Source organism: Podarcis gaigeae, assembly GCF_964106915.1.
Source record: "Podarcis gaigeae genome assembly, chromosome: 10".
Taxonomy (NCBI): domain Eukaryota; kingdom Metazoa; phylum Chordata; class Lepidosauria; order Squamata; family Lacertidae; genus Podarcis; species Podarcis gaigeae.
The window spans coordinates 33073928-33096997 of record NC_139686.1 but is presented as its reverse complement, the minus strand read 5'-3'; the positions used below and the strand labels follow the sequence as shown (position 1 = coordinate 33096997).

Sequence of the window (23070 nt, the reverse complement as noted above, 5' to 3'; positions counted from 1 at the left end):
ATACAGCCCCCACCTTACTGTTGCTTCCAAGTGCAGCCTGCTACTTTCTCCTACATAAATGAATGATTGCCAATTGATTTTTACATGGAAAATAACTTTTGTAAGGAATGCATATAGGGACACAGTGAGAGCAAAACTAGTCCTATACTCAAGATGGTAAGTGGCTGGGCCTCCACTGATTTTGCAGGATAGTAAAATGCAGAATACTTAAAAGTCTTTGCACTCCAAGGGGACAACTTATGTAGTCCTCTGTCCACAAATACCACTTGTTATAATAATAGACATTTTGCTAGAATGCAATATAATACAATGCTGTTTTCATGCCTTACCTATGTAACTAGATCATGGTGATGTATATCTGTCATAGTGAGTTTAGTTTCAGAAGTGACTACATTTCAGTGGGTGGTGATTTCCTCAGGCAGTGTAAAACAATCTGATTAAAAAACAAATCCGCTGCAGGTAACCGGCATAAATAAAGTATGCTATAGACACACAGGACCCATGAAAATCATCTGAGCACCATTGGATTTATTGGTGATATGGTTATTTGTGCCAGATGGGGCTGTCACCCATCCTTTGCAAATCTGTACCATGTTTTTAGGCTGCTTTGTGTAAAGGCATGTCTCTGTAAATGTCAATTATTATTAATAGCCTTTAGTTGATGCCTTATGGTCTGAGAGAAGCCTTCTTCAGGCTGCTGAAGTTTTTAGCAACAGCTCCCATTAGTCTCAGCCAGTATGGCTGTGCTTGCTGGGGCTGATGGAAATGATAGCCCTAAACATTTAAAGGACACCAGGTTGGCACAGGTTGAACTAAAGAATGCTTGGTCTGATGATCTCCCCAAAGCTGGGTGCCCAGCTAGGAAGAAGCTCTTTAATGTGAAGATTATTGGGTTTTCCAAATCTACAGAGCACCAGGACACATGGTTTTGACCTTGTAGAAGTACTGGTAGTTGGTAGTTCACCACACTTCAACCAGTGTGTGGTATCAGCAGAGTATGGGGAGCCCCAGCAGAGTCTTCAGAGATTTCTTGCTCCCAGCAGAACAGCTTGTTTCAGAGCCCCAGTTAAGGGGGAAACTTTTCTCCAACACAGTTCCAAGTAACAAAGGGTTTATTTTCTCCAGACATAAGACAAAGCTATTATATACAGTTCTTCTGGTCTTTGAAGTAAAGAAACATATGTAAAGACAGAAATGCTGCTGTGTAAAACCCACAGCCTCTCCCCTGACTCTTACAGATCCAGAGTCAGACCCTAACAGGACAGGGCAGGACAACAAGACATAATGTAAGCATTCCTGAACCAATGGGAGGGTGAACGACTCAGCAAGTCATGCACTCGACCTTGCTGGTGTTGCTACGGTAACCCAGTGCACCTGACACCCTTATCTAGGACCATCCAGACATGGGGGACATGCTCCTCAAGACATGACACCAAGCATGGTGTAATTTAACCCATTGTTCACATCACACCAACACTACATGGGGATTTCTATGTCTCAAGAGAAGTCCACATTCTGAAACGGAAGAGTTGACCTGCAAATGTCTTTCAGGCTGCGAACCCTATGACCATTTTACATATTACACAGCAACCCACCTGGGTGTGCAGCAGGGAGCTGCAGCCAATCCCAGTTCCTCCACCCGTATTTTTCCAGGTGCTTTTCTGGACATCCTCCTAATATGATGATTTGCAGCTGATCACTGCTTGTTGCCAGCAGTGTCAGTGGTACTAATAGGAGCCTGAAAGGGTTGTTCTCTGCTCCCTCTACTACTCCTGCCAGGAAACTGAAGATCACCCTGGGGGCCCCTGTGATGTCAGAGGGGTCTTTCGGGGTGATCTCTTATTTCCTGACAAGAGGGGATTACCTGGAGCAAAGCACAACTCTTTTGCATGCCATTTCTTTCTCTGCCAGTGGGCACTTTCCCCACGTGGAAATAGATGATCACCTCAGCAACTCCATTGGCCAGCAGCTCCTCTGCTTTGGCAGGTGACAGACCATGCTGACTGTTGATGCCAGACCTAGTAATTTGGTTGCATCAGGAGTGATTAAATGACCCAAATAAACAGGATCTAGCAATACGGAGAATTCCCTGTCCCAGCCCAGAACACGGTCATATTTGGAAGCCTCCTATTTGGAAGAAGCATAGCTGAGTGATAGCGGATATGCTTTGCCTGCAGAAGGTTCCAAATTGTGATGGCCTGGGATTCCGATTCAGAGGCTGAACCAGAGGAATCCCAGCCTGCACAGGAGTCCCCGCCTCCAGGGCCGGCTGAATTGGGGCAGGGCTTGGATTCTGAAGCACCTGCACCTGTGTTAGATCCTCAGGAGCAGGCATCAGGTGATCCCACTCTGGCTCCAGGAGTGGTTGAGGACTCAGTGCCTGCAGGTGAGTCTCCCCCTGGGCTCAGTAACCCTTTAGCCTCTCCTGATCTGCAGCGACTCAGGGCAGAGAGGCGAAGGGAACTGGTTGCTCCCAGGAGGAGTGCTCGCCTTAAGGCCAAGAGAGGCGGGTCTCCTGGGGGCCGGGACCGCCCCTAGCCTCAGAATAGATAAAGGCTAGTCGGCCCGGTCCCAGGTTGTGGGAGCAACATCGTTGTTGAGTTCCTGTTCCTGCCCGGACCCAGACCTGACTCTCCAGTGCTCCTGTTCCCCGCCCGGCTTCCTGTTTCGGACCTCGCCCCGCTCCTTGTGGACTGATTTCCAGGCTAGTGACTCAGGACCGGACTTTGACTACGCCTATGCTAACCTGCCCCCCGGGATCAGCGCAGTTTGCTCCCACCAGCCCGCACTCCCCCTTCGTTGGGGTGCGTTCGGGGAAAGGCAGAAGCCATGGCCGACCAAGCAGCTGCCCTGGTGGCATTGGCCCAGGAGAACCAGGCCTTGACCCACACCGTGCAGCAGCTCAGCGATGTGGTCATGGCACTTCAGCAGCGGTTGGACGCCCTACCGGCTCCTGGGGCCGACGCCCCGGCTCCTGGCAAGTACCCAGTGGCTTTGCCAGAGAAATTTGATGGGGACCCGGCCAGCTTCCCCATGTTCCTTGCCCAGGCCAAGTTGTATATTCAAGGGAGAGCTCAGAACTTCCATGACGACCGCACCAAGGTACACTTTTTGATTAGTTTGTTAAAGGACCAGGCGTCCAAATGGGCGTTGCCGCTGCTCAGGCAAGACTCCCCCTTGCTGATAGACTATATGGGGTTTTGCAATCTTTTGAAGGCCGTGTTTGGTAACCCCCAGAAGGGGAGTCAAGCCAACCGGGCAATCAGGCGGTTGAAACAGGGCAAGTCCACTGTGGCCGCATACACCACGGAATTCCGGCTGCTGGCACAGGACTTGACCTGGAATGACTCTGCTCTTCGGGACCAGTATCTCGAGGGGCTTTCAGACGAGATACTGGACCAGCTGGCCACAATGGAACGCCCCACCACGCTAGACGCCCTCATTCAACGGAGTCTGCAAATAGACGATCGGCTGGAGGACCGTCGCCAGGCCCGGGGCCGCCGGCACTTCCAGTTCTCGGCGCCAGTTTCTACTAGCAGCTCCACGGCCACAGCCGAGTCATCGGAGGAGCCTATGCAGCTTGGGGCAGTGCGGCCACGCCTCTCCCCCGCGGAGAAGGTGCGGCGTCGGGAGGGGAATCTATGTCTCTACTGTGGCGGAAGTGGACACTACGCCCGGTCCTGTCCTGAGAAACGCCAGCCACAGGGAAACCGCCAACCCCCAGTAGCTGATGGCCCTGGCTACCCGGGGTCCCAAACAGCGCAGAATGGGGCCGCACCAATTGAATTGCAACACCTTATGGTTCCGGTACGTCTATACCCTCCAGGTGGGCCCTGGATCCTTACCCATGCTCTGGTGGATTCGGGGGCAACCCGCTCCTATATGGACGCTGCTTTTGCTGCCCATCATCGGGTGCCACTTCAGAACAAGCCAGATCCGGTACAGGTGGAGGCAATCGACGGACGGCTCCTGCGTTCAGGTGCCGTTACTCAGGAGACCCAGCCCTTGGTCTTGTGTCTCCAGCAGCATCGGGAGATGCGAACTTTGGACATTGCCTCCATGCCCCGGTTCCCCCTGGTGCTTGGGATGGACTGGCTGGAGGCTCACAATGTGCAGATTGACTGGGTCAAACGGACTGTGCACTTCCCAGACCCAAGCTCCCACGCCCAAACCGAGATGCTAGCAGCTGCGCCCTCTGAGGAGGCTGCATCTACGCTCCCCGCTGAGTACCGGGACTATCACGACATGTTCGAGGAACGGGGGGCAGACCAGCTGCCGCCACATCGCTCTTTTGACTGCGGCATAGACCTCCAGCCCGGAGCGCCTCTACCGGTGAGTCGCTTATACTCTCTTACAGAGCCAGAGCGCGAGGCTTTGCAAGACTTCTTGCGCAAGAACCTGGAGCGTGGTTTCATTAGGCCTTCTACCTCGCCCACTGCTGCGCCAGTGCTCTTTGTTAAGAAGAAATGTGGGGAGCTCCGCCTTTGCCATGATTATCAGGCCCTGAACAAAATTACCATCCCAGACCGGTACCCCTTGCCCCTTATTTCAGAGTTGCTGGAGCGGGTGCAAGGGGCGCAGGTGTTCACCAAGCTAGACCTCCGGGGGGCCTACAATTTGATTCGGATCCGAGCCGGTGATGAGTGGAAGACAGCATTCGGGACCCGGTATGGACAGTTCGAATACCTGGTGATGCCCTTCGGTTTGTGCAACGCGCCCGCTGTGTTCCAACGGTACATTAACCATGTGTTCCAGGACTTGCTAGACAAGTATGTGGTGGTGTACTTGGATGACATTCTGGTCTTCTCCCGTGACCCGGCTCGCCACGAGGATCATGTCCGGACCGTGCTGCAGCGCTTGCGAGAGCACCGCCTGTATGCAAAGCTCAGCAAGTGCGAGTTCCATCAGCGGTCAGTGGACTTCCTTGGTCACCGACTCTCTCCAGATGGGGTGCAGATGGATCCTGGAAAGGTGGCAGCGGTTCGGGAATGGGCGGCACCTCGGAACCGCAAGGACCTACAGTGGTTCCTGGGGTTCACCAACTATTACCAGACCTTCATTGCGGATTACGCTCATCGCACCACCCCATTGACCCGGCTACTGCGCCCCAAGACGCCGTTTTCCTGGGACAAGGAGGCAGAGGAGGCCTTTCAGGGGTTGAAGGCCTGTTTCCAGAGAGCGCCGATCTTGCAACACCCTGATCCCTCTCGACCCTTTGTGGTAGAGACCGATGCGTCCAGTACGGCTCTCGGTGCCGTCTTGTCTCAGCAGTTCGGACCTGATGCGCCACTCCTACCCTGCGCCTACTATTCCCGCCAGCTCCTTCCAGCGGAGCGTAACTATACCGTGTGGGAGCGGGAACTACTGGCCATCAAGGTGGCCTTTGAGGTCTGGCGCCACCATCTTGAGGGAGCACGACACCCGGTGGAGGTGAGAACCGACCACCGGAACCTGGAGTACCTCCAGACCACCCGCAATCTGAACCAAAGGCAGATCCGGTGGGCGTTGTTCTTTTCCCGGTTCCAGTTCCGGATCCGCTACATCCTGAGTTCCCAAAACCTGAAGGCGGATGCCCTGTCCCGGAAACCCGAAGACAACGCAGACATGGTACAGCAAGCAGCACCTACCACGATCCTGCCACCGGCGGCTTTCCTGGCCACCCAGGAGATGGAACCACTGCAGGCTCGGGTGCTGCAACAGCAGCGGGTCGATGCTTGGGCCCAGGAACGACTCCAGGAACTGGCCAAAGGGTCATGCCCTCAGTATCCAGGGCTGGTCTTGCATCAGGGCCTTCTGCTGCACCACGGTCGCCTATACATCCCGCCTGGGCCACTGCGGGCTGAGGTTCTCCGGATGACCCATGATGCCCCAGCCGCAGGACACTTTGGACGGTATCGAACCACCCATCTGGTAAGCCGTGAGTTTTGGTGGCCCCGCCTGAAGGCTGACGTGGCTCGCTACGTAGCTGGTTGTGATGTCTGCCGGCGGGCCTTCTTCAGCCGTTGCCAGTTCCACCACGTCCTTGGCATACGGTTTCTCTGGACTTTGTAGTGGACTTACCCCCGTCTCGTGGCTATACCTGCCTCCTAGTTTTCTCCGACCATTTCACTAAGATGGTGCACTGTGCTCCCTGCCCATCCGTACCCTCAGCTAAGGAAACCGCTCAGCTGTACCTCCAGCATGTCTTCCGCCTGCATGGCCTACCTGAGCGTGTGGTGTCCGACCGGGGTGTTCAGTTCACATCCCGGTTCTGGCGAGCTTTGCACCAGGCCCTCGGGACAGAGGTCTGTCTCTCATCAGCCTACCACGCACAGACCGATGGCCAGACGGAACGGGCAAACGCGGTGCTGGAGCAGTACCTCCGGTGTTACTGCAGCTACCAGCAGGATGACTGGGTCGACCACCTAGCATTGGCGGAGTTCGCTTACAACAACGCGGTGAATGCGTCCACCCAGCAGACCCCGTTCCAGGCCAGTTACGGTTTTCATCCACGATTGTTTCCAGATGTGCTGCCGGCATCCGCGGTCCCTGCGGTGACAGAGTGGCTCCAGGAGCTCCAGTCCCAACAACAGCTATTGATGGAGCAACTGCGCCAGGCCAAGGAGGCGTACAAGGCCCAGGCTGACCGCCACCGCCAGATGGGGCCGGGACTCCATGTCGGTGACCTAGTATGGCTCTCCACTCGCCACCTCCACCCCTCTCGACCTTCGCGGAAGCTGGACGCCCGTTTCACCGGCCCGTTTCCTATCATGGACCAGGTCTCGCCTGTGGCATTCCGTCTCCGGTTGCCCGCAACCCTGAAGGTTCACCCGGTATTCCACAGGTCCCTTCTGAGTCCGGTGGCCCCACCCGATGAGTTCCACCCGGACCGTCCCCGACCGCAGCCAGTTTTGGTTCAGGGGGAGCCTGAGTATGAGGTGGAACGCATTCTGGACTCCCGATACCGCAGGGGAAAGCTGCAGTATCTCATAGACTGGAAGGGATATGGACCGGAGGACCGTTCCTGGGAACCAGCAGCCAACGTCCACGCGCCAGCTTGCCTCCGATATTTCCATGAGGCGTACCCCAGCAAGCCGGGTCCAGACCCTCGATTGAGGGGGGTGCTTGGGAGGGGGGATGGTGTGATGGCCTGGGATTCCGATTCAGAGGCTGAACCAGAGGAATCCCAGCCTGCACAGGAGTCCCCGCCTCCAGGGCCGGCTGAATTGGGGCAGGGCTTGGATTCTGAAGCACCTGCACCTGTGTTAGATCCTCAGGAGCAGGCATCAGGTGATCCCACTCTGGCTCCAGGAGTGGTTGAGGACTCAGTGCCTGCAGGTGAGTCTCCCCCTGGGCCCAGTAACCCTTTAGCCTCTCCTGATCTGCAGCGACTCAGGGCAGAGAGGCGAAGGGAACTGGTTGCTCCCAGGAGGAGTGCTCGCCTTAAGGCCAAGAGAGGCGGTCTCCTGGGGGCCGGCACCGCCCCTAGCCTCAGAATAGATAAAGGCTAGTCGGCCCGGTCCCAGGTTGTGGGAGCAACATCGTTGTTGAGTTCCTGTTCCTGCCCGGACCCAGACCTGACTCTCCAGTGCTCCTGTTCCCCGCCCGGCTTCCTGTTTCGGACCTCGCCCCGCTCCTTGTGGACTGATTTCCAGGCTAGTGACTCAGGACCGGACTTTGACTACGCCTATGCTAACCTGCCCCCCGGGATCAGCACACAAATTCTATAGCTGCATCTCCAGGTTTATTTTATTTTTTTTTTTTTAAGGATTAGGTGATGTAAAAGACTTCTGCCTGGGTGGCCACTGCTATGTAGACAATACGAAGCTAGACAGAAAAAACAATCTTTCTACTGAGAAGCATTGTAATAATAGAATGGTGGTATCTCTTGACTTGGGTTATAAGACTAGTCGAGATGGCTATAACCATTCTGCAGATTTAGAGGTAGCAGGCCTCCCAGTACCTGTTGATGGGGAGCAACAATGAGAGAGAGAGAGCTATTGCCTTCATAACCTCCTTTTCAGCTTCCCAGAAGTATCTGGTTGGCTTCTGTGGGATACAGAATGCTGATCTAGATCAATCTTTGTTCTGACCTAGCAGGACTCTTCTAACGTTTTGGGTTCCCTGGAGCCTTAGAAGCATAGAATTGTAGAGTTGGAAGAGACCCCTAGGGTCATCTAGTCCAACCCCCTGCAATGCAGGAATCTCCACTAAAGCCATCCAACCTCCACTTAAAAACCTTCAATGAAGAAGAGGCCACCACCTCCTGAGGGAGCCCGTTCCACTATCAGACAGTTCTTACCATCAGAAAGTTCTTCCTGATGTTTAGTTGGAACTTCCCTTCTTGTTACTTGAAGCCATTGGTTTGAGTCCTACAGTCCAGAGCAAGAGGGGGGGAAAGCTTGCTCCATTAACTACTGTAATGAATTTCTATTGCATTCTAGTAATTGTAAAGCAGCAGACTAGTATGTCATGGCATGTAATTTTGGGTCTTATACTTTGGATGAATAATGATATATATGATACTTTGCCACAGCATAGCATAGCACACCATATTCTGAGAACAGATTAGCATACCATATTGATTTTCGTGCTAGAAAAGAGGAATTTCACATAGTAGGTTTTGATGATATCTAGTTCTGATACTCTTTATAATATAATGTATTGTAATGTGGACTAGCATCAAAAAGTAAAGCATAGGATCAAATCACATAACAGCATTTTCCAAAAAGCTATTATTATTGAGATGTATTTCTCCTGTCCCTGGATATGTTAGCAATTTAGGTTGCTAAGGCAAAGACCTGGGGGAAAAGCAAATAAATAATTTTAAAAGAAGCCCAAACAATAATCCGGATCAAATGGATTTCTCACAGCTGTTTTCATTTCAAAAGGGCAAACACAGTGCAGTTTTATTCATCATCATTCTGTGGAAAGAAGAGCAAATAAATTCCTGGAAGCATCTTAAACTTCGGAAAACAGGATGAAGGCACTTGATTCAGCAGCAATGATGAAAAGTTTAGCCTTGATCAGCAATTTGTATGCTTTTAAGATTCATCCATGAGAGGCATTTACAGGTATCAGAAGGTGTGAATTTTTAAGATACATCAGCCAAGCAGTACTAGCTAAAACGTGCCAAAATAATAATCTAGCAGTATTAAAGATAGAGCTACATTACTCTGCATGGAGTATTTATCTCAATGAACTAATGTGCTTACACTTAAGAGAGTCTGCTATGTTAACACCATCATTTTCATGTTAGCTAATATATTTTGGCTGATGTGCTAAAATTGCACAGCTCACCACAAATTAAACAACATGAGGATGAGTCCTCAGAACATAATCCCCAAATCATTAGCTAGCTGGCAAAGCTCCCATTAATGATGAGCGTTGCAGAATTTTTAACTCTTGTGCTGTGTCTTCCCCAGATTGGCTCCAGAGAGGGCATAAACATAATTCATGCCCAATATCCTTGATTTAATGCAGACTACCACAGCGGGTGACGCTGTGGGTAAAACCTCAGCGCCTAGGGCTTGCCGATCGCATGGTCGGCGGTTCGAATCCCCGCGGCGGGGTGAGCTCCCATCTTTCGGTCCCAGCTCCTGCCCACCTAACAGTTTGAAAGCACCCCTAAGTGCAAGTAGATAAATAGGTACCGCTTTATAGCGGGAAGGTAAACGGCGTTTCCGTGTGCTGTGCTGGTGCTGGCTCGCCAGAGCAGCTTCGTCACGCTGGCCACGTGACCCGGAAGTGTCTCTGGACAGTGCTGGCCCCCGGCCTCTTAAGTGAGATAGGCACACAACCCTAGTCGGACACGACTGGCCCGTACGGGCAGGGGTACTTTACCTTTACTTTACCATTTTTTTGGACATGGATTTGTGTTTATATTGTATAGTACAACCACCTACTCTGATTCAGGTTCTTGTGATAGGGAGAGCTTAAACAAATGCTTCCTTAGGATACAGGACAGTAGTCACACAGGTGATCTGTTTCATAAAATGGTGCTGGCATTTACATTGTCTTGTGACACCTTGTATTATCTTGTAACCTGAATGAGGGCCTACTCCAGGGGTAGGGAAACTATTTGAGCCCACCCGTGAGGCAACTGCCTCAGGCAGCAGATCTGTCCCCCAAGGAATGCATCACCCAGTGCTACTGCAATGGCTGCTATGCTCTCCTTAGAGGCTAGATCTGCAGCCTCCTTGGCTGCCACCACCCCAGTCACATTCTGCCTCTACAGAAGCTGCTTGGCACAGAGAAAGCACTGTTGGTCTCCTCCCACACCTAGGAAGGAAATGGCAGGACTGCCCTCTGGGGTCTCTTGGGCTCTGCATCAGAGTGAACCCCTTCCCCCACTGCTACAGCCTTTGATTCTCACTTCAGCTGCTGGGTAAGGTTGATTTGACACTCTCCCCCCCGCCCCATTCCCAATGTAAATCACCACTCATCTTTGGTTCACCTCAGGTGCCAAAATGTCTTGGGCCAGCCCTGGCCAGAGGCAAAAGTGGACAGAGCAATGCATGTAAACTTCACCTTTGTATAATAGGCTAGGATCCCTCTCTGTAACAAGGGCAAGGTAGATAACACTGGCCTATCTTACAGGACTAATGTAAGGACTGCATGGATAATGCAGGTGAAATAGCTTTGTTCGTCTTTATTTCAAAAAAAGTATACCCTACCCACATCTGGTTCATGAGCTAATTACAAAAAAATAAAAATAGAAACATACAATGTATAAAATTAAAAGCATACAATAGAACCATAAAACTATAGAGTTGCAGGGGACCCCAAGGGACATCCAGCCCCCTGCAGTGCAGGAATCACAGTACAGTGGTACCTTGGGTTAAGAACTTAATTCGTTCCGGAGGTGTGTTCTTAACCTGAAACGGTTCTTAACATGAAGCACCACTTTAGCTAATGGGGCCTCCCACTGCTGCCGCGCCGCAGGAGCACAATTTCTGTTCTCATCCTGAAGCAAAGTTCTTAACCTGAGGTACTATTTCTGGGTTAGCGGAGTCTGTAACCTGAGCGTCTGTAACCTGAAACGTCTGTAACCCGAGGTACCACAGTATCTTCCACACTGGGTGGTCGGGGAAGTAACATATTCCTGTACCTCAGAAGCCAACAGTTATGTTATTGCCACTCAATAACAAAGATGGGAGAGCAGAACCGGCCAGTGGGCAACATCCAGAAATAGCTGAGTGCAATAGGCCACTTTGAGAGATGGGTGAGGCCTCCCACACCTGACTTCATATGCCACTGGGCAATTTCAGCATCTAGCCCAGCCTCCAAAACAGGAACCAGGAGTGCACTTGCAATCATCATTTTGACAACACCCAGCTCCTTTTCCATCCCTAAACTGTTCCCTTCATGCCAGCTGAGCATCCCCAACTGCCTCTGAAGGATAAGAGCTTAAGAAGAGGCCTTGTTGTTGTTGTTGTTTAGTCGTTTAGTCGTGTCTGACTCTTCGTGACCCTATGGACCAGAGCACGCCAGGCACTTCTGTCTTCCACTGCCTCCTGCAGTTTGGTCAGGCTCATGTTTGCAGCTTCGAGAACACTGTCCAACCATCTCGTCCTCTGTCGTCCCCTTCTCCTTGTGCCCTCCATCTTTCCCAACATGAGGGTCTTTTCCAGGGAGTCTTCTCTTCTCATGAGGTGGCCAAAGTATCGGAGCCTCAGCTTCACGATCTGTCTTTCCAGTGAGCAAGAGGCCTTCTGGAGCAGGCCAAAGGCCCATCTAGTCCAACACGCCACTTTCACAGTGGCCAGCCAGAGGCCTCCTTGGGAAACCAGCAAGCAGGATCACAAGAGCCCTCTCCCCTCCTGTAGTTTCCAGCGACTAGTACTCAGAAGCTTTGCTGGAGGCACAGCACAGCCATGGTGACTATTAGTTTTGCTCGGATGCTTAATCACAGTCCTAAGCTCATCCCTTAAAGCAGCCCAGGCCTAAAACAGACACAAGATTGGTTTCAATGGCTTGTTAAGGCAGCAGGGTAGGAAAAGTAAAGATAACTGTCAACATTAGAGAATTTACACTTGAAGTGCACAGGCTGCCTGAAATAAAACCACTTTGAATGCTGTTTAAATATGCTGCACAAATGTATTAAATAAAAATACCTATATTCAAAGGTCACAGTGTTCTCATCTAGTTTTACATTGGCCAATCATGTTGGCTACATACTTAACCAAGGGAAGTAAGAATATAGCCACGTTTTAATGATACGTTAAGGCTTTCAATTCACCAGGGGTTCTTTGAGTGACTATCACAATTATTCCTTTGTAGTTTACAGCCTCTGACAGACTGAAAATATCTCAGGATCTCCTGGTGAGTATATGTCTTTCATAAGCATAATAGCTCCATATATTTGTCTGCTCCAAATGGTAACTATTCTGTGGACATAAGTATTATAGAATATATAAACAACGTAAGCCAAATGACAATTTAAGAAAGCACTGAACCACAATCATATACACATGAAAGAAATATTCTAAGGGAAATCTTCTAAAATCAGTGAGACATTATGTTCTCTGAGCTCTTCCATATCCAGATGCTCTCTGAGCTCTTCCACATTTGAGTCATAAAATGACACAAGAATGGCAGAGAGTAAGGATGGTATAGGTATTATGTAATAGGTGCTCTTGAAACTCATGCAACCTAATTCTATGCAGTACTTGTAATGAGAATAGGCATGCTGACTAGAGGAAAACATACATTTTTCCTGCAAGCAAAAAACAAAACAAAAAACACCAGCCAGAATGCTGAGAGAGCTTTATGTCTGGTGCATCTTCTGTGGGAAAACAAAGTTGGATCCCATGCTAACACTTGAATGACAATGAGACAATTATTGTGTAATAAAACTAATGTGAAATAGCCTTTCTCAGCCTGTCCACATCCCTTATCTCCTTTTTATTTATTCATTCATTTGGGACTGATTAATGAGGAGGATGTGCAGCATTTACTGTTTCTAGCACCTGATCATCCTGTCACTTCACTGAGACAAATTATCATCTCAGGCTTCAATTCTGTGCATATGCATCAGGGATTAAATCCCACTGAGTTCAATGGGGCTGACGTCTGAGCTGACATGTACAGAATGCAATAATTGAAGCCAATGAAATCCATTTCAGATTTTAGTCAGTGTGGTGCATAGTGGTTAGAGTGTCAGACTAGGACCTGGGAGACCAGGGTTCAAATCTCCACTCAGCCATGAATCTTACCATGGGCCAGTCAATTCTTCTCTCTCTAACCTACCTCACAGGGCTGTTCAGAGGTCAAATTGATAGAGGGAGAACCCTACATGCCAGCTTGAGTACTTGAAGAAAGGTAGGATATAAGTGCAGTAAATAAATCACTTTTGACTTTGTGCTGGAAAAAATAAAGGGATTTAAAGAAACTTGTCAAGAATCAAAGAGGTTTTTTCCAGAATCTCCACTTATTACAAATCACTCACTACTTTAAATATGCAGTATGTGCAGCAGTGTAATCCTGTGCATATTACTTGGAAATATATTTCACTGTATTCAGTGGGCCTGACAGGAAAATGTGCATAGCATTGCAATTTTTTTTAAAAAAATCCTTTTTGGTCCATGAGTGATATAAATCAGTCTTATTTTCCTTTCACAGCTGGTTAAAGGAGTCTGAACAAGAACCTGCCAATGCCAGCAGACTATTCACAGTGAGGTCTGAAGAACACAAGTTTTGTACAATGCAGCAGTCAGTTGCTAAGTTGCATTATCTCTGTGTTTTATATTGGCATCAGCAATGCGGCTCCCTTTGAAAAGCTACCTTCTGATCCAAGCCAAAGGGCTGTGGCCCTACACATGTTTACACAGGCAGTTTCACATCAGGGCAGACTGAACTCTGTAGTTTGCAGCTGGAGCCAAGTCAGCCTTTGGCAGCAAATCAAAACTGTGTCCAGTGTTGAGGTATTAATGTTTACACATCTGGAGCAACAAATACTGGTGGTACTATTTGCACATCCAAAATGTTGATATGGGTGCCAAGAAGAGGTGGGCGGCTGTTCAGTGAAGGGGAAAAGACAGAATAAGCTGAAGCCAGAAGTATGGATGGGAGAAATATCAGTTCCTGTAAAAGAGCATCCTGACTGCAAACCCCACTTGTCTTCCTTCCATTTATGACCTCAGTGAGCTTCTCAGTGGAAAATGTTCGTTCTCCAAAGGAACATACTGAATTGATCCACCTAGCTCCGCACTGCTGACTGCACTGGCTTACAGGCAGGGGTCTCTCAGTTGTAGCTGGAGATTCTGGGGTTTGAACCAGACCTTCTGCAAAGCTCCTGGGAATCCTGGGAACTGTAGTTGGTTAACGGTGCTGGGAACTGTAGCTCTGGAGGACAAACCACAGTTCCCAGGCGAAAGTCGTGCACTTCGAAAGTATGGTGTGCATACAGAGGCTTTCCACCCTTTGATCAGATTTTCAGAGGGCTTTTAGAATTTGGGCGCGGCTCTGTCGCCAACTGGGGACTAATCCATTTCCCAAATGCCACTATTTGCAACGCTTGGCGGTAGCTCTTTCCTCCTCGCAACGCCGCGAAAAGGTTGCACCCCAGTGTCCCCTAAGATGCATTGCAGCTCGCACTTTTGGATCATGGCATTCTAGGTCGCACTTCTTGGATCATAGGGTCCAGCCAATTGGGGTAGCAAAATACGTCCTTCTGACTCTGTGAAGCCAAGAGTCCCTTCTCTCTCTCTGTCTCGTACACACACACATCTGAAACAGCAAGCCAAGAAACTATTGCCACGACACCCCACCCCCACCGCCTAGCGCTGCCTCGCGTTCTGCGCCAAAGCGCGCGCAGAAGCCCCAACCTCCGCACCTAAAATCGGGCTGGCTGCAGAACTACACTTCCCAGGAGGCAAAAGAGCCGAGCGCATGCGCGCTTCCCGTCTCCAGCATGGCTACGGTGCTGTCACGGGCGCTGAAGCTGCCAGGTAGGGGGTCTGGGCTCGCCGCGCGGGGAAGCGGCAGGGGGCGAGGCTGGCAGCCCCCGGCGCACGAACTTGCCGAGGCGCCCCCAGCTCCGCGCTTCGTCATGGGGAGAGAGCATCCGGGTCCCACCTAGGAAAGGCACCCTCGCCTCCCCCTCTCCCTCGCCGCCCTTTTGCATCCGGGTCTCAGCAGGTGCTCCTCATCTCTGGCCCTAAAGGCGCGCGGAGGGGGGGAGAAAGCCGCGCGGGTTGGGAGGTCGGGGATGCGAAGCGAAAGGTGGGGAGTGGCGGGAGGGGATCGTGATGATGAAGCGCGCCTCCAGCTGCTCCTGGGGGAGGAAAGGGCGAGGGGAGGGGGTCGACTTTGGGTGGAAGAAGAAGAGGGATTACTGGTCCCAGGATGGGTGGGGGAAGATGGGGGAACTGTGAGTCAAATTGATGATGTTTTGCTGCCAAGGAAGAGAAATGGGAATGAGGTCGAAGCAGTCCTCTGAGCTCCCCAAGGCTACCCAGGCGGTAAACCTTAGGTTTGCACCGAAATACCAGCCTCCACTTTTATTTTTTTTAAATTGACATTTCACCATGAATTACATCTGATTGATGTAATTCATGACCTACGTCTACACGACCTACGTCTGGAGGAGGAAAAGATAACAAGGACTCGAACCCAGTACTGGTTTGAGCAGTGCTGAATGGGTTGCAGCTGACCTAAGTATGAGGCTTTGGCATCCTTTTCTTAAACTTCAGGATGTTTGCCTGTAATTAAACTGCTATTTTAAGCTCTTCATAGCTGAACCAGGCAGCTCATTGTGCCACGTACAAAGGTTAATTAATAATACTTTTTTTGCATCTTGGTGTATGTTGCCCAGTGGTTTTTTCCCCCTGTTCCTGTCAGACCGATTAACCTGTTTGTCTTCTTCTGCATTTTAATTGGTGCAATGTACTGACAATGAGTTGAATCTAAGCTAAGTTCATTATATTGACAGAGCAAGTCAGTCATAACTAAAAGAGATGTCCCTTTGATTGCAGGAAAAAATCGGTGCAATTAATTTAGTCTGGATTCAACCAAATTGCTTTAAGTTAATTGAGCTGTGAATGCAATTCCAAGTAAACAAAAACTATTTTCATAGTGTTTCACAAATGCTTTGCATCCATTATTTAAACCATCCAAATATACTGGTTTTCACAAACAACTTACAGGCACCCCAGATTCACATATACATATTTATATGGACATTAAAAGCTTAGGTGTATATTTCCCCCCTGTGACTCTTGCCATTGGGGTCTTGCATATGTTGGTGCATTTTAAATTTTAAACAATAGTGGCGGTGCCATATTTATTTTTTAAAATATGAAATAACAGAAACCAGTTATCTGCTATATTGCAGACCCATTAGTGATTTTCAAATACACAGGTATTTCAAAAGCATAAATTGCAAACTAAAGTATTGGATTTTTTTGATGTAACTAGATTGTTGTCTGATCCAGAAAAATCTTAAGCATTTGATTCCCCACCCCATGACAGTCCTATGCAGCTTTGACATCTTATACTGGTTTAAAATTTGAAAAGACTTTTTCCAGCTCTGAGACTTGTGGTCTGTAAGACAAGAAGGGAAGCTGAGCTAGAAGAGAAGACAGTGCATGTGACAAAAGTAAAAAAATGTAGAAGAGAGCCCTGTCATCTCTTATGCTGGCCTTTGGCTAATAACTCTTCTGGCTCACTTTCCTTATGTTTGCTTGGACATAATCCAACTTCCTGGCAAAGTAGTACTCTAGAGAGGAGATGTGGCACTTTTCCATTGGTTGGTAGAGGCCATAACATTATCCACATGGCCCCATCTCAGTTGCTTACCCATCTACCAGAAAGCCTTGCTAAGGTGCTCCTTTTTAATCTGATTTAAAGGACAAAGTGTTCTCCTTTGTAGCTAACGCTGTCCTTGCCTAGTAGTTAGCTATCCTCTTACTAGCACACTCCTACAGTGGGTGTGTCCTCCCTGTTTTTGCCCAATTGTCCATTTTACTCCTGAGTCCCGCCCCGAACTCAAACAGCTGCTCCAGAAGGATACCATGGTCAGTGGTATCAAAAGCCACTGAGAGTTCGAGAATTAACAAGGACACATTTGCCCATCTCTCTCCCGACAGAAGTCATCATACAGGGTGACCAAAGCAGCTTCTGTGCCATTCTCCCTCTGACCACTCATCATTGTCCCACCACCAGTCCTCAGGCTCTGAGCCTTCTACCCTACCTGGTTTCCCAGCTGGTTTCTGCCACCATGTGTCTGTATCCAACCAGTTCATGACACTTATGTTATAAATGCCTTATAGCAACAGGTATAGGCAATAGTACACGTCTACTGAGTTCAGTGGGAATTGCTCCCAAGTAAGTGAGTATAGCTTGATTGTAGCTTGATTCATTTCATTTCATTTCATTTCTATCCTGTAGGCTTAGGGAGGCTTACAGTGCTTTAACATTTCTTTCCACTTGCCCTCTCTCACCTTCTTACAACCTACCTCCATCCACCTTTCCCATTAAAACAATGAATGCAAATCTTTAATTAAATGTGCCCCTCCCTTTTCACATATATTGAAATGGAAAAAGAAATCCACACGCCCCTCTCCTTCTGCATGCAGCCTAAATTCACTCCCTTTTAATTAACCCCCCCCCCAAAAAAAACCTGCAGCTGTACTAGATATACAGGAGAAGGGGGTTTAATTCCTATTCCTGCGCTTTTTGAAGGGAGAAAAAAAAAAGCTTCACAAATAAGTAAGGCAGTTGTATCTCCTCGACAGAGTATAATTGCCTTTCTTGCACACGCCTTTTTCTCATCTTATCAAGGCAAGGCAGTGCAGCTACTTGAATGAAATGAAAAGCGTTATCGGCTAAGGCTGGGTCTGCACATGCTGCAGAATAAGATTATAGAAAGAGTTGTAGCCCAGCGCTTCATAGAATCGTAGAAATGTAGAGTTGGAAGGGAACCCAAGGGCAGCGGTGGATGAAGCCCCTGGGGCGGCGTGCCCAGGGGCGAGCCAACCATAGGGGCGGGGTGCATTGCGGCCCCTGCAAAGTCTGCCTGCCTCCTCCCACTCAGCTGCCCTACAGCTTGGGGGGGGGGGGGAAGCAGCGGGCGGACCATTTGGGCAGCACGGAGCCTGCGCATGCCCAAGCCACCACATCTTTCCCAGGAGAGGCACATGGCTTGGGCACGCTGCAGGCCCCGCGGTGAGTGCCACCCGGCATTTTGTCACCCCCTCCCCCAGTGGTGACACCCAGAGCAGCCTGCACCCACCGCACCCCCTTCCTCTGCCCCTGCGCAAGGATCATCTAGTCCAACTCCATGCAATGCAGGAATACTGTCTGCAGCAGTCCCTAGTTGGGCTCGAACCACCAACCTTCTGGATAACAGCCAAGCGCACTAACTCACTGTGCTACCAGCCCTACCATGAGATGCCAGGCATTGAACCTGGGGCTTTCTGCATGCAAGGCAGAGCCTCTCTCAGTGAACTACAAAATAGGCTGTCCACTTAAGGCATCACCAGAAAAGAGAGCACAGATTTGTGTATGCTAATTTAGACATAATTGCTATAATTTAAAAATAAAATGCAATGCATGTGACCTGTGTGCCTGCTCAGTCTGCTGTCTAAGTGTTAACCCTGCTGTCCTTTCTTGTGATTCTTCTATATTTAAACTGGACTTGCCTTTACTTGCCAGACTGCCCTTTGTAAAACCCTGCTTCAAACTGCATGAATGAATAATGATAATTGTTGGCGTCCATCTATCTCTGGAGACAATGGGAAAGTGTACCTTTGCAGGTGAAGTCAAACTGTTGGAAGGTTGCACTACAATGCCTGCTGTTGCTATAGAGGCCGATACGGGAGAGACATGTTTTGATGCAGCTGGGGCAGATGTGCCGATGCAGATGCTGGGGCAGATGTACCATGGCATTTCTTCTCTATGTATTCCTCCCAGCAGTCAATCCTTCTCTGGTCACTGCTGTGGATACACAACCTGACTGTGTCTCTCAGAGCACTGTGGTCATGTGCAGGGAATTCCCACATGGCAGGGTTAGTGTTGCCAGCAGCCGTGTCATGCTCATTATGTGAAAAACTCCATGTGATCAGAAAAGTAACGCAGCAGGGAGTTGGCTGGGTTAGAACTTTAGCCTTCTGTGCTTGCCTGAAGGGAAATCTTCTGGCATAACAGTTTTGAAGGGATGAATGGTTAGTAGGGAAGGGATGCACACATTGGATAATTGTTTTCAAATCTGATTTTTGAAAAAGTTTTATTTTCATTTTTTACTAGGGGAGCAATCCTAATTCCACCCACACCTCCTGCCTGGGAAGGGTGACTACTGTATCCTCAATCTTGCTGGCATAACAGCCAGGGTGGAAGGAAGGGACGGGGAGATAATGGTGTAGCGATCAAGACTGGATCAGCCCCAATGCAGTCTTGAGATGGCAGTGGTGCCAGTTCAAGATCCAACAGATTCTGGGATGGCTCAGTTCTGCCCCGTAAAGCCCAATTTCAGGGGGATTTGCTGGCTGTTGCCAGCACGGAGGCTGCCTTTTCTGTGGGCAGAAGAGGGAGCTCTGTGCCAGCAGAATCACCCAGCAAGGCTGGGGTGTGTGGAACATACGTATCTTCCCCATCTACCTCCACCCTCCAGTTTGGCCAAAAGGATGGATTGCTCTGTAACCTGTAAAGTAATATGAGGTATTCACTGGTAGTCAGTGGAGTGCTCTGGCTCTGGACTGCTGATAAGAACCAAATCTTTGGTTTTTGGAGAGCATCATAAATCCAGACTCCATACTTTGCTTGGAACAGGACTGCTATGCCTTCTGCCAGAGAAGCGGCTGGTGACATTAACAGGATGCAATTAGAACAACAGTTTTCAGTCTGTAAATAGTTATTAGTGGTATGGATTAGAGTCTCTCTTCACTCTTAGTGAACATGCAAATAAGAAAAGATATGAGTGAATGCTCAGTCAGCACTAATCTCTAGAATAATTTTCAAATACGAGTTGAGATGGATGCTTGCCAAGTCTGGTTGGAGTTTGGACATGAAATGGGTGGGTTCCATCTTGTGCTTTGGTTCAGGCAGCAAAGGATGTATTTGGGGTGGTCCTAGGAGTTGTTTCTGGCATCCACACATATGCTGTTTGGCTGCTCTGGAGCAACAGTGTTTCTCGTACTAAATCTATGCTTGGTAGCACATGCCTTGAATGTGCAGGAAGTGGTAGGATGCTGGTTGAGCCCTGGTAGAATGTGCATCAAATGGCTAACTGGAAATTTCTGCATGATCAGGGAGTAAACTTGAAGTTGAGTAAAAGATAACATGCAAAAATTTGAACCGTCAGGCTGTCTTCCTCACCTGTGTTTCATTCCAAGCTAATTGGTTATGTCAAAATCACCATAGTCACTATGTTGGTTGGGCAGAGGTGCAGGAAGTTTACACTAGAATTAGTGACTAAGGTTGATGCCTTCAGAGTTGCCCAATATAAGTGGTCAAATGGTGTGCAGATAAAACAACTTGAGGGTCCCCAAATGTACAACTAAACAGAAAATGAAGGTACTGATTTGTGAGAATAGGAAATTGCAATCTTCTGTCTCTTTCTTTTACACACACACACTAACACTCACTCCTAAAAGAGCCCCAACTAAGCCAAGTAGCTAGCCTAAATGAAAAGGAGGAGGTAGTTAAATACATTGAAAGTTAGGGATTTTCTTTGCCACCGTGGTTGCTTTGCAAGTAGGCAAGGTATGGTTTTGTTCTTGAGCAAAAACATTGTTGTGGGGGACAGAACTTTGGCGTGCGTAGGTTTAACCATATAATAGCAAGAGCACAGGGCTTCAGAAAGCAGAACGTGAAGGCATTAGAAGTAATTAGGCAAAGTATGTTGTATCTTTTCCTTTTTTCCAGAACTGTTGAGCTCTGCCCATTCCTTCCCTTGCATTTAATCTTCAGAAATGTAGAGGGGATTCTTCCCACTGTCTTCCCTTTTTCTTTCCATTCCCCTGATAAATGGCCTCTCTGGAAAACAGATCCTTTTTAGGGGATCCAATGATGCCAGAGTTCATTTAACCTCCCCCTTCCCTGAAACTATTATTATTTCCCCAAGTTTCTTACCTGCCAGTTTGGAAACTACAACTGGTTCAGACAGATTGCTGATGGGGAGCTGCAGGTATGGTCATGTAATACCCATTCTAGCACATAACTGTGCTGACTGCATATACATTTTGGAGCCCAATTCAGAGAACTGGCCCTAACCTATAAAGCCCTGCACTGCTTAGGACCTTTGTACAGTGGTACCTCGGGTTAAGAACTTAATTCGTTCTGGAGGTCCGTTCTTAACCTGAAACTGTTCTTAACCTGAGGTACCACTTTAGCTAATGGGGCCTCCCGCTGCTGCCGCGCCACTACTGCATGATTTCTGTTCTCATCCTGAAGCAAAGTTCTTAACCTGAGGTACTATTTCTGGGTTAGTGGAGTCTGTAACCTGAAGCGTATGTAACCTGAGGTACCACTGTACTGCTCAAGACCCGGATGCCTCTCTCAGCATGAACCTACCCAGACCCCAAGATTGTTGCCTGATGCCCCTCCCCAATAAGTCCAGAGGGTGGTGATAAAGGAGAGGTTTTTTTTTTTGGCCCCCACCTCTGGAATGGACTTCCCAGTGATTTCCACCCAGCACCACAATTTTTTTTGGGGGGGGGGCACCAGGTTTTAAAAAAAACCCTTCTCCCAGGCATTTGATGGTATGAGATATGCTGGTTCTGCCCCTTGATTGCAGATTTGTACCGTTGATGGTGCTTTGTACTGTTACAATGTTCTGTGTTTGTTGGTTTTAAAAATGTGTACATTTTTAAACAATTGTGTGATTTGCCCAGAAACCATGAAGTTTTAGGTGACAAACAAACCAAATAAAATAAATTCTCTCCCCATGACTGAGAGCCAGTCTGATTATAGAGGTTAGAGTGTTGAACTACTAGGACCTGGCAAACCAGGGTTCAAATTCCTACACAGACATGAAGCTCAAAAGGTGACCTTGGGCCATTCACTATCCTAAACCTAGCTACCTTCTTGGGGTTTTTGTAGGGGGGGAATGGGAAAGGGAAAGAACTAGGTGTACTACCTGGAGCTCCTGGGAGAAAAGGTGAGCAATGAATATGTATAGCAACATCTCTCTCTCCTCAGGCAAGAAGAGCCCAGACCTTGGGGAGTACGACCCTCTCACTCAAGCGGACAGCGATGAGAGTGAAGATGACTTGGTGCTCAACATACAGAAGAATGGTGGCGTCAAGAATGGGAAGAGCCCCCTGGGGGAAGTGCAGGATGTGGACTCGGATGCAGAGGTCGGGATGACGAAGCAGCACCTGTCGGAGGGTCTGGCTGAAGAGTACCCCAGCGAGGCCGCCAGTGGTCTGGAGCAGAAGACCGCCAACTCCATGATGCCTTACGTGCGCACAGCTGTCTTCTTGCTCACCGTGGTCATCTCCATGATCCTCGTGCTGGTGTGTGCTTTCCTCATTCCTTGCCCTCCGAGGGACTTGCACAATACCTGGATTCGCAACTTGGGCCAGGAGGCAGGTAAGTTGCTTCTGGAACACTTCCCTGGCTTGTGGAATGCGTGTCCTAGTGGGATCTGATGGGGAGAGAGGAGAACTGCAAGCGGATTGCAGCCCACTCTCCATATGTAGAAAGCTCATGCCTAATGAAGGGAATAGCAATCAAAGACCGGTAGAAGATGGAACGAGGATAAGATTCTGAAAATGCAAGATTCAAACATTAATTAGAAATGCACAATGCCAATTTACTTAAACATATTTAATTTTGATGCTAGACACAATTTGTAAAGTTTTGGGCTGGGTTTCAAAGGCTCTATTCATCATGGGTTAATGGTTAGATAACAGAACAACAACACCACGTGCTTATCTTTTAAAAGTGGTTGAACCTGGCAGGAAAGCATTGATTAAATTTGATGATTTGAAAAGAGGAATCCCATCTGATGAGTTAAATTGCTGATTTAAGATTCTTTAAGTCAATCCACCCTCCTAGGAGATTAAACAATTATCCAGCTTTATTTCCACCACAAAAAAGTAAAATAAATCCATGCTGATTTCACTTGTCCCACTGCCTATCCCTGCA

At 48.8% G+C, this 23070-nt stretch overlaps 1 protein-coding gene across 1 annotated transcript in view; it reads left to right on the top strand.

Moving 5' to 3' along the window:
- The first annotated feature begins 14776 nt into the window (after nt 1–14776).
- The window catches only part of FAM234B (family with sequence similarity 234 member B), a 29331-nt gene continuing 21037 nt past the window's right edge, over nt 14777–23070 (top strand). The window contains exons 1-2 of the mRNA XM_083698676.1: nt 14777–14930; nt 22120–22512. Of these exons, the coding sequence (XP_083554802.1) occupies nt 14894–14930; nt 22120–22512 (430 nt within the window). The 5' untranslated portion in view covers nt 14777–14893. The remainder of the gene's footprint in view (nt 14931–22119; nt 22513–23070) is intronic.